This window comes from Saimiri boliviensis, chromosome 6, assembly GCF_048565385.1.
Source record: "Saimiri boliviensis isolate mSaiBol1 chromosome 6, mSaiBol1.pri, whole genome shotgun sequence".
In the NCBI taxonomy this organism is placed as follows: domain Eukaryota; kingdom Metazoa; phylum Chordata; class Mammalia; order Primates; family Cebidae; genus Saimiri; species Saimiri boliviensis.
Genome location: NC_133454.1, coordinates 24,447,422 through 24,459,734, shown reverse-complemented (window position 1 = coordinate 24,459,734; position 12,313 = coordinate 24,447,422). Strand labels below are relative to the sequence as shown.

General features: G+C 40.8%; 1 protein-coding gene across 1 annotated transcript in view; it reads right to left on the bottom strand.

The window, feature by feature from the left end:
- The window catches only part of GDPD4 (glycerophosphodiester phosphodiesterase domain containing 4), an 82,973-nt gene that overhangs the window by 8,240 nt on the left and 62,420 nt on the right, over window positions 1-12,313 (bottom strand). Inside the window, exons 13-15 of the mRNA XM_003942963.3 lie at window positions 10,287-10,434; window positions 6,411-6,493; window positions 5,121-5,173 (exon numbers count right to left, since the gene is read on the bottom strand). Of these exons, the coding sequence (XP_003943012.1) occupies window positions 5,121-5,173; window positions 6,411-6,493; window positions 10,287-10,434 (284 nt within the window). The remainder of the gene's footprint in view (window positions 1-5,120; window positions 5,174-6,410; window positions 6,494-10,286; window positions 10,435-12,313) is intronic.

The window sequence follows — 12,313 nt, the reverse complement described above, 5'->3', positions numbered from 1 at the left end:
TACACCAAAATTAACTCCAGATGGATTAAAGACTTAAACATCAGACCTAACACCATAAAAACCCTAGAAGAAAATCTAGGCAAAACCATTCAGGACATAGGTGTAGGCAAGGACTTCATGACCAAAATGCCAAAAGCAATGGCAACAAAAGCCAAAATAGACAAATGGGACCTAATCAAACTCCACAGCTTCTGCACGGCAAAAGAAACAGTCAGTAGAGTGAATCGGCAACCAACAGAATGGGAAAAAATTTTTGCAGTCTACCCATCTGACAAGGGGCTGATATCCAGAATTTACCAAGAACTAAAGCAGATCTACAAGAAAAAAACAAAAAAGCCCATTCAAAAATGGGCGAAGGATATGAACAGATACTTTACAAAAGAAGACATACAGGAGGCCAACAAACATATGAAAAAATGCTCATCATCACTGGTCATCAGAGAAATGCAAATCAAAACCACAACGAGATACCATCTCACACCAGTTAGAATGGCGATCATTTAAAAATCTGGAAACAACAGATGCTGGAGAGGATGTGGAGAAATAGGAACACTTTTACACTGTTGGTGGGAATGTAAATTAATTCAACCACTGTGGAAGACAGTGTGGCGATTCCTCAAGGACCTAAAAATAGAAATCCCATTTGACCCAGCAATCCCATTACTGGGTATATATCCAAAGGATTATAAATCATTCTACTACAAGGACACGTGCACACCAATGTTCATTGCAGCACTGTTTACAATAGCAAAGACCTAGAACCAACCAAAATGCCCAACGATGATAGACTGGATAGGGAAAATGTGGTACATATACACCATGGAATACTAGGCAGCCATCAAAAACGATGAGTTCACGTCCTTTGTAGGGACATGGATGAACCTGGAAACCATCATTCTCAGCTAACTGACACAAGAGCAGAAAATCAAACACCATATATTCTCACTCATAGGCGGGTGTTGAACAATGAGAACACATGGACACAGGGAGGGGAGCACTACACACTGGGGTCCGTTGGGGGGAAATGGGGGAGGGACGGGGGGTGGGGAGGTGGGAAGAGATAGCATGGGGAGAAATGACAGATACAGGAGAGGGGACGGAAGACAGCAAACCACACTGCCATGTGTGTACCTATGCAACAATCTTGCATGTTCTTCACATGTACCCCCAAACCTAAAATGCAATTAAAAAATAAAATAAAATAAAAAGGAGAGAGCACACGAGAGAGAACGACATAGAGCCAGAAATAACAGAGGTGATGGAATAAGCAGAAAGGACTATTAAAACAATGATTATAACTATGTTTAAATATTTAAAGGAACATGAACACAATGAGGGGGAAAAGGTGAGATATAAAAAAACCAAATGGAAGTTCTAGAGATTAAAAATACAATATTTGAAATAAAAACTTCACTGATTGAAATCAACAGCAAATTAGATATTATATAAGATAAGTGAAGTGGAAGACATGGCATGGGAGGCAAAATTCTACGATAACCCTAAAGATTCCCAACCTCTGGTTTATATCCCTTATCTAATCCCCTTCCCTTGAGTGGGGTGAGACCTGTGTCTATGATAGGATAGTTATCTCTCTTGATTAGGTTACGCTATATCACAAAGGTTCTGGGATAATTACTCCAATGATTACATGACATTACATTCATTACATAGACTTCATCATAGCAGACTGGAGAGATATTCTCTTGTTGGCTTTGAAGAAGTAAGCTGCCATTTTGTGAGGACAATATGGTTAGGACTTGAGAATCACTTCTAGAAGCTCAGAGCTAAACCCTGCTAACAGCCATTAAGAAAACAGAGATGACTTCACTTCTACAACTAGGAGCAACTTAATTCTGCTAACAAGAAGTTAGCCTGGAAGAGGACCATAAACTTCAAATAAGATTGCAGCCCCAACTGATACCCTGATTTTAGCCTTGAAAGACTAAGTAAAGGAACTGTCTAACCTTTATAAATTTGTATCTGTGAGATAATAAATTTTTGTAATGTTGAGCTGTTTGAAGTAATTTTTAAAATACAGCAATAAAAAACTAACATAGGCTGGGCATGGTGGCTCACATCTGTAATTCCAGTGCTTTGGGAGGCCAGGGCAAGTGGGTTGCTTGAGGTCAGGAGTTTGAAATCGGCCTGGGGCAACATAGTGAGATACCATCTCTACAATTTTTTTGAAAAAATTAGCCAGTCATGGTAGTGTGTGCCTGTGGTCCCAGATACTCAGGAAGCTGAGGCAGGAGGATCATTTGAGCCCAGGAGTTCAAGGTTGCAGTGAACCATGATCATGCCACTATACTCCAGACTTGGCAAAAGAGTGAGACTTTGCCTCTAAACAAACAAGCAAAACAAAAAACTAGTACACAGAGCAATATAATATATCCAAAATAAAGAAAAATTATTATTTAAATGTGACTACTCAGAAGGCTGAGGGAGAAGAATTGCTTGAACTTGGGAGTTGGAGGCTGCAGTGAGCTGAGATCATGCCACTGCTCTCCAGCCAGGGCAACAGAGCAAGGTTCCGTCTCAAAAGAAAAGAAAAGAAAAGAAACAAACAAAAATACAGTGTCTCAGTAACCTATGGGATAATACACATGTCTAATATGTGTAACCAGAATCCCAGCAGGGGCAGAAAAATATTTGAAGAAATAAAGACTAAAAGTATGTCCGATTTGATAAAAATTATACTCCAACCAATCTAAGAATTTCAGCAAACTCTAAGCAAGATAGTTTCTCTCTCTCTCTCTCTCTCTCTCTTTCTAACACACGCACACACACACACCAAAGTAAGCCATAATCAAACTACTAAAAACCAATAATAAAAGGAGTAATCGTAAAATGTAGCCAGAGGAAAAAAAGACATGTTACAGAGGAACAGGAGTAAGAAAACTGAAAACTTTGCTTAAGAAACTACCGAAGACAAAAGACAACAAACTTGACTCATTTAAATTGCTGAAAAATATTCCCTCACACTAGAGAGGCAATGAATGCCTTCTGGTGGTGGACACGGCATCAGTAGATGCAGCAGTACATGCCCACCCTGGAGATGGTATGGAACTCTGTATTTAATAGACGAGGCTCCATTCTCCTCAACTTGAATGGATCTGGGCTGTGGTTATGGCTGAGGTCCTGGCTTCTTTTTAGTCTTCCTTGTTCCTTCCCTGATTCTAAACTTGGTCCTGTACCTTCTAGGTATCTCTTCGAGGTACCCAAATAGCTTTCCAAGGCCTTTTCTTTCTGCTTAGATCAACAAAAACTGGTTTCTGTAACAGGCAACAAAGAGCTTTTAAAAACAGGGAAAATCCTCAATTTATTTTCTACTCACCTTTTCTTATCACCATTTCAACATGGTAGTGGGTAAGGTCAAGTTAACGGAGTACTTTTTCTAAGGCATTATAGCCACCTCTTTTATCTAGGTTTATATAGTTCTTCAATTTTACTTTCAAAACTTCTTTCCCAACCATGTTTCCTTCTCATCCCCAGGTTCTATCACTTCTTGGCTGGATTATTGTTATGGGCTGAGTTATGTTTCCCCAACTCCAATTTCATATGTCAAGAGACCTAACCCTCAGGGTGACTGTATTTGGAGACAGGGCCCTTTTAGGAGGTAATTAAGGTTAAATGAGGCCATAAGGGTGGCACCCTAATCCAATAGGACCGGTGTCCTTATGAGAAGAGGAAGAGAGACCAGAGATCCCACTCTCCCAAGCACACACAGAGGAAAGGCCATGTGAACACACAGTGAGAAGGCATCAGTATTCAAGCTAAGAAGACAGTGTTCACTAGGGCTCTTCACCAAATTTGCCAGCACCTTGATCTTGGACTTCAAGCCTCCAGAACTGTGAGAAAATAAATTTCTGTTGTTCAAGCCACCCAGTCTATGCTATTTTGTTATGTCAGCCCTAGCTTACTAAGGAACAACTGCTGATATAATCCTAAGATAGCTGGAATCATTAGTTAGCTTCAGACTTCTTAACATAGCCAGTAGAGTGATCTTAAATTCCGTGTAACTTGGAATCTTGTAACTTGTAACTCATATAACTTTAGATCTCCCTGCCTCAGAGAGATCTGGGTAAACTCGGCTTAAACCTTCAGCTTCACAGCATATCAAAGACCACTGCCTTCTATTTAATATATTCAAATTTCTAAACTTAGTTTTTCATGATCCCTGTGGATTTATTCCTGCAAACCTAAGTGTTGTATCAGTTCCACTCATCTGCCAGGTGGTACATGGAATTATCAAGAGCTTCACCATTGTCCATAAGAAATTAAATTAACTCATGATTTTGTGACTGTTCCAACTTTACTTAAGTCTCCAGGAGTTTCGGAAGGAAATTATATCCCACATCACACAGTCTTCTGCCTCCTAGTTGATTTCCGTTTGACACAGAATTGGCTTCCAAAACTAGCAAATCACTGTGTGATCATCTTCAAAACCATCCCTTCCTGTTACTAGGCCTAGTTCACTTCTTTAGCCCTTTACATATGGCTTCCTTGTGTGATACTCACTTGCCATCTCCTAACTGCCAATATACAGTGACTTGACTCTAGTCTAGCAATTCCAGAACTGCTGAGGTTTTCTTCCTCTAGCCTCCAACATACATCACCCACAAATGACACCCAAAAAGCACCTTCCCCCTAATGGGCATGGCAGCCACTCTGTCCTGGACCTAGATTCCTGGCTCAATGATGTCAACGGCTATACTTTTATCTGCTTCCTCACTGCTCTTTGAGGGCCAGCCCCTCCCCTCTCTCCAGCCACCCTCCACAGACGTCCTTCAGTTATCTTTAGCCCCTCTCTAAGTGCCTGGCACAAAGTATGGACTTAGTGGCTATATGACATGTGAATATATGAAGAAGTAAACACCCATGCTTGAAATCTTCCAGGGGGCCTCATTGCTTAGAGGATGAAATTGAAAATCTGAGGCCTGATGTACAGAGTCCTCCAGAATCTGTGCTCAGCCTATATTTCCCCTGGTCCCTGCCCCTACCCCACCCACAACTTTCCAAACACCCTCAGCTCTTGTTGGGGACATGAAAAGCAGCCCCTGTCTCCTGGAAGCAATGAGTAGGCATGAAGAGACAGGAGTGAGCTAGGCCTCTAACTTTACCTGTGGAATTTCTGGAGGTTTCAAGCAATTTTTCTTTTTTAGTCTCTCTCCGCCTAGAAGGAAGCAGACCAACCATGAAAAATGAAGGGGTTTAAAGAACCATGGTCTCCTCTAACGTTTCTCTTACAGGATGTTCTTCCCCATTTCATCTTGAAACTTACCATTTTATAGCATTTGCCTGCAAGGATTCTCAAATGTCATTTTCTTGTACAGATAAAAAGATTATGGGTCAGGCGTGATGGCTCATGCCTATAATCCCAGCACTTTGGGAGGCCAAGGCAGGCGGGTAGATCACCTGAGGTCAGGAGTTCAAGACCAGCCTGGCCAACACGGTGAAACCCCATCTCTACTAAAAATACAAAAATTAGCCAGGTGTTGGGCCGGGCGCGGTGGCTCAAGCCTGTAATCCCCGCACTTTGGGAGGCCGAGGTGGGTGGATCACAAGGTCAAGAGATCGAGACCATCCTGGTCAACACGGTTCAACCCTGTCTCTACTAAAAATACAAAAAATTAGCTGGGCATGGTGGCATGTGCCTGTAATCCCAGCTACTCAGGAGGCTGAGGCAGGAGAATTGCCTGAACCCAGGAGGCGGACGTTGCGGTGAGCTGAGATCATGCCATTGCACTCCAGCCTGGGTAACAAGAGCGAAACTCCATCTCAAAAAAAAAAAAAAAAAATTAGCCAGGTGTTGTGGCAGGTGCCTGTAATCCCAGCTACTTGGGAGGCTGAGGCAGGAGAATCACTTGAACTCAGGAGGTGAAGGTTGCAGTGAGCTGAGATCGTGCCACTGCACTCCAGCCTGGGTGACAGAGTAAGACTCCATTAAAAAAAAAAAAAAATTGATTATGGCCCAGAAAGGAGCAGTTATTTTTTCAGGGTCACCTAGTAACTAAGGGGCAAAGCCAGGGCTAAGACCTAGTCTTCCTGGTTCATGAACTTGCTCTTTGCACATTGCTATACCCAGTTTCATGAAAGGCGGGAAGATGGAGGCACTTGTTCTGGGCAATATTCAAGCCCTGTCCTTTCAACTGCTTCACATTGGATCCACAGTAATAGGCCTGACTAAGCTTTAGTGACAGTCCTTATCCTGAAAATACTGTCTTGTGTTGGGGAGGTCAAAGGGATGTGAGGAACCATAGACAGCATGAGAAGAGAGCTTCAGATTATAAATGCCGTCTTGCCATGTGGGATTATGGGAAGAGTATAACTTATTTTTCTCAATTTCCTATAAGAATCCATTTATTTTATTTTGGAAAAAAATTTATTTAAAATTATAAATATATACTTACCAGTGAAAACAAAATATGGTAATAATAAAAAGTACAGAAATGATATCTGCAAGGAGCCACATGAACATATAGGACCTTGGTGTCTGCAAAACATAAAACAAACCATAGTGAAAGAACTTTACAGTTAGAAGGGATTTTGGATCATATGGTCTAAGTCCCTTGCTTTGCTGCCAAGGCTGGAGGAGGAGAGGAAGAGGGGATAGATAAGCCAAGGAACCTTGATTGATGTGGCATTCTCAAACACAGAGAGTCCCTGCAAGTGTCCTAACAGTCACCCTTATACATGCAGGGGGTTCTAGAGGGAACAGAACACTTCACATCTTTCATTTCACCTTTCATCTCTCAAGACAGAAGGCATAGGGGGTCTCAGAAAAGTCACACAAGCCTATTCTGGACTCAAGACCACAGTCCAGGTTTTTGACTTCTAGTGCTGTTTTCATGGCATGGCTTCTCAAACCTGGCTACACAGCCAAGCCTCCCTGGGCGGCTTTTAGTAGTACAGGTTTCTGGGTTTCACTAGAGACCTAAGGAATGAGAATGTCTGCATTTTTAACACACTCCCAGGTGATGCTGAAGCTGCGTGTCTTTGAGCCAGCATTTGGGAACCATTGTTCTAAAGCATCACACTACAATTACTAAGACTCAAGTATAACTCCCCCTTACCTACATGCCCCTCCTCTATGCTCCTTGCCCAAGTCACCTATTTCCCAGAGGTCTGTCTTCTGGGTCCTCTCATTGAGTTTGATGCTTCCTTTCCAGCTCCATTGCTGCCTCTCCAATTTTACTTGATGCTATTAGGGCTGACACATTTTATCCTTTCTCAGGCCACTCTCCACCCTATCCCAAGGTCTTCCCTTGAGCTTCCCTTCCCTTCACTAATGATCATGATAAATGATAACAACAACTAACAGTGAGCAATTAACAGGAGCCAGCTAGGTGTTCTAAGCACTTCAGGGGTATTTTCACATTTAAGCCTCACAATAGCCCTACTAGTAGAAACTCTTAACCAACTTCCATTGAACTGAGGCTCTTAATCCCCTCTGGGAAAAATATTGACTGAGGGCTGCTGTAGTCAGCTGCTTGCTCCAGGAGGCCTACCAGATGAGTAGAATGTTCACAAAGAATCAGTTGTCTTTGTTTCCCAAATGGCTTAAGTCAACTAAACTTGTTATTGTTAACAGTGCAATCTAATTAGATACTGCTTAAATTTGTGAGATCTGAGTGACAAAAGTGTATCATTTTCAAAGAAACTAAGTCAAATGCTTTGAAAAACTCAGTAAGGACAAAATAGATCATTAAAGAATAAACTGCAATTAGATTACATGTAGGTGAAACACTACAAGCCTTTGGGGGATTATAAAAACCTAGGTGGATTCCTCATTCAGACTGATTCTCCTAATGACTTTAAGTTCTTGTAGTGTTTAAAAGAAAGGACAATTAGAAATCATAACTAGTTCATTTGGATGTTTAAATAGAACTCAATCAGCTGAAATATCCTCAAAGAAATGGCTATGTCAAAAGGTGAATGAGTATTTTAAAATAAAATTTGTGAGGTATGTGTGTGGCATACTGTTTATACAAATGACCACAAAATTCCTTTCAAACCTACATGCAGGCCCCTACATAACATGACTTAGCTGTACCTCCCTGTCAAGAGGTAAAGTCTGTTTCTCTCCCACCCTGAATCTGAACTTGACCATGTGATTTTCCTTGGCCAATGGAGCCTAAGCAAACACAATACTGGGAGAACCTAAAAGTGCATGTGCTTTGGGGCTTGCTCTCTCTTGCTCTTGGGAACCTGTCTTTACCAGGTGAACACACTCCAGCCAGCCATCTTGAGGATGAGCGACAACATGAAGAGAAACTCAGTCATCCCTGGTGCACCTCTCAACAAATGAACAAGGCATCCTAGACTATCCAGCCCAGCTGACCTGGCTCAAACCAGAGGCACCACCTAGCCATCAACTAGAATTGAGACAAGATAAATATTTAAGACACTAAGTTTTAGAGATTTTTATTAAGCATTAAAAGCTAACTGATAAAGTATATAACATTTTAAAATGATTTCTCACTTCAATTTTCTCAATTATGAGACCAATGATCAGACAAAATTATGTTGGACACAAGGGTTTCTACTACACGATTATTATCCCCAATTTACAAAAAGTAAAAACAAAAAACCACAAATAGGTTAACTAATATTTCCACATTTACACAGTAAGTAGTAGAGCCAAGATCTGAATCTAGATCTGAATCAGTCTAATTCTGGAGTGTGGGCTGCCTGTAAAGACCTCTGGGATACCAGTCCCACCTCCCTGAATAAAATGACACACGCCATAGGCTGGGAACCATGTATTGGGTCCTTTAAAAATGCCCAGGCCAGACATGGAAGGAAGTTTGTTTGTTTTACATATATCCTTTTATACTTTTTGAATTTTGAATCACATGGATTTATCATCAACTTGAATATTAAAATGAAAAAAATGCATTCAGAAATAGCATCATTTAAGTAAATGAGTATCTCCTAAAGGGACAACTTTAAGACATTATTGATTCGGGGAATAGAATTATGGAGGGGTATGCTGCTTTCTAAATTAGGCATTTTCATAATAACTGAATTTAAAAATGTAAGAAAAATACATAATATATACATGAAGGGGAGTTTTATGGGAATAGATGGGTGGAAAGGCTCCACCTGTGCCAAGTGACCTGCCTTCAGGGTCATCTCTAGAAAGCTGCCCAAGTCCCCAGGGTAAGAAGTTAGCAATTTCTCCTTTCCACCAGAGGGCCTGGGTGCAGTACTGACCCTGTAAGACTGTGCCCTTGACCCTGATCCCTTCTCTCCTGGTTCTGACCCTGCACAGGTCAGATGCCCAGGCCAGTGAGGGTGGAGATATGGAGGAGGTAACTTGAGGCCCCTCCCCTCTTAGGTTTCTCTGTCAACGGCTTTAAATTTCAAAACTGTTTGGAGTTTGGGTTATTACTTGGGATTGGACACTTTAATTCTGAAGTGAGGCTTTTTGATGACTAAAAGTGAACTTTTAAACGTTATCTAAGAGTGTTTGGAAAAGCCACAGGACCTGAGTGAAATTTCATTCAAGGGCAGAGAAAGGCCTAGATCACAGACCAGGTTTAAAGAATCAATGGAGCAAAACTAAAGTGTTTTCCGCTGTATGCTATTGTGTCCCACTCAGTCAACCTACTTTTTACACAGATAAGAACAGGTTCTGCAGCAGTAACTGGTTGGCTGGGGGCTCCCTCCACAGACAGTGAGTGATAGGATTTGGCTGGGATTGTAAACCATGTCTTCAGGTCCTCAAGCCTCTGGCAATAAGCAGCAGAAGGCCTAGAACAGGCAATCAGACCAGGCAACCAGACACTGGCTACCCTCTTCAAAAGCAATTTGTTAGGGCACACAGTTTCCACTTCGGAGTCAAATAGGCTTGGTTTTCTGCCCACTCTCCATGCTGTTGTCAATTGTTGCCATGCCTTTACAAAGGTGGGGCTACAACAACTCAACTCTGAAGTCAGACCTCATTCTGAATCCTACCTCACGAGACCACATGCACAGATATCTTCGAGCTTCAGTCTCCTCATGAAGATAAGTGGCCAATTCAAAGGATAAAATGACATAATGCATGTAAAGCACATTGTAAGGATTCAATAAATGTCAATTGTTATAACAATACTAAATTTTGCCTGAAAATCCAAGAAGGATCTGTGTGAGAGAATGGAAAATACCACATCTCCAATATTCATAGAAATCTGTGCTCTTAAGTGGCTCCCTAGGGGACAGCATTGTGGGCAACACAGGGCTGGGGGACCTGCACTGCTATTGTACCAAGCCTGGAAGAACAATCTGGACAACCAGCTCACCATGAAGAAGTGAGGGTGATTAAGCTGACTCAGGATCCCAATGTTGTCTGTGGTCACTGAGTTAATCCTGGAGCACCACGCCAGTGAGAAAAGCCAAGGCTCATTGACGGTATATAAGTTGATATGGATGTTAGCTGCTTTATAATCTCTGGAACAAAAACAGAACCCACAGTGGATTTAGACCAACTTTCATTCTCATCATCTAAAAGGGGAACAGCCACCAGGTTTGTGACATGGTGGGCTCATGCTACAATGAGATAAAGGATTGGATTTAGCACCTCTGCTCCTGTAGCAACAGTGGTGTGCTGGTAAACCAGATGTCCTAAGGAGAATAATAAAAAGGAAGAAAGAAAACATAATTAAAAAAAAAAAAAGAAACAAAGAATGGGGAAAAGGAAAAAGAAAAGGAAAGCCCTAATATAGCATTTGCAAATTTCCATGTTATAAACACTCCTACCATAGCTAATTGCAAGCAACCATTGGTAGAATCAATTTGTAGGTTCTGAATATTTAATAACAAGCTGATATGGGCTGGCTCTGGCATGGTATTGTGTAGCAGCACCTACATATTCACTTCTATCAGAGCACTTATCCTCCCCTGCTCAAATGATCTGCCCACTTCTCAGTCTTCTTTACTTGACTCTAAGCAAAATAAAAGCAGAGACTGTATCTTATTTAACTCTGGATTTTCAGTACCTAGCATAACAGCAGGCTCCACAAATATTAATTGAAAAAATAAATAAATGAGTACCAATCTGGTGAACTTATTAAGTTTTAAATATAAAGAATTATTGCAAGTAATGAAAATAGGAGGAATAAAACCTAATTCTTCCTATGGTACTATATGTCAGTGGATACTTGTGCACTGTTTATAGAGACAGGAAGAAAATAAGTGGAGGAACACCTAGTAATTCTAGCTAAGTTGTCATTTTCAGGGATTCGATTTCTCAGAAAACATACCACGTAAGTGCCTTCAAAAAATTTTTTCAACTTTGAAATGGTATGGCATATTGGAAACTGCTCTGTAGAAGCCTGGGTTTGAATCCCAGCTCTCTCATATACAAGCTTAGTGAATTCTTGGCCTCAGTGTAGAAACTGTAAAATAATAATAGTGCCTCCTTAACAGAGAGGTGCTAGCAATTAGTTACCCAACATGTTAGAATTATCTATGAGCCAATCCCTACAAACAACATAAAGACAAATTTTTAAAATAAAATGAGGAAAAAATAGTAAAAAGTAACTTATTTTTGCCTGTTTAAACCAAAACTCAAAAACCAATCACATTTCTTGTTTGTTTAAATTTTAAGTTCAGGAGACACATGTGCAGGTTTAATACATGGCTATATCACATGATACTAAATAAAAACAGGTTTAGACCCGCTACCCAAATAGTGAACATAGTACCCCATAGGTAGCTTTCCAACCCTTGCCCTTCTCACTCTCTCCCCCATTTTGGACTCCCCAGTGTCCATCATTTCCATCTTGATGTCCATGTGTAACCAACGTTTAGCTCCTACTTGTAAGTGAGAACATGTGGTATCTGATCTGTTTCTGCACTAATTCACTTAGAATAATGGCCTCCGGCTACATCCATGTTGCTGCAAAGGACATGATTTCATTCTTTATTATAGCTGCATAGTATTACATAGTGTATATGTGCCACATTTTCTTTATCTAATCCACCACTGATGAGCAGTTACATTGATTCCATGTCTCTGCTATTGTAAATAGTGCTGCAATAAACATACAAGAACAGGTATCTTTTTAGTAGAACAATTTATGTTCCCTTGTGTAGATGCCCAGTAATGGGATTGCTGGGTCAAATGGTAGTTACATTTTTAATTTTTTGAGAAATCTCTAAACTGTTTTCCTCAGGGGCTGAATTAATCTGAGGTCCCACCAACAGTGTCTAAGCATTCTCTCTCTACAACCTTTTCAACATCTGTTATTTTTTTGGCTTTTTAGTAATAGCCATTCTAACTGGTGTGAGATGGTATCTCATCAGGGTTTTGATTTGTATTTCTCCG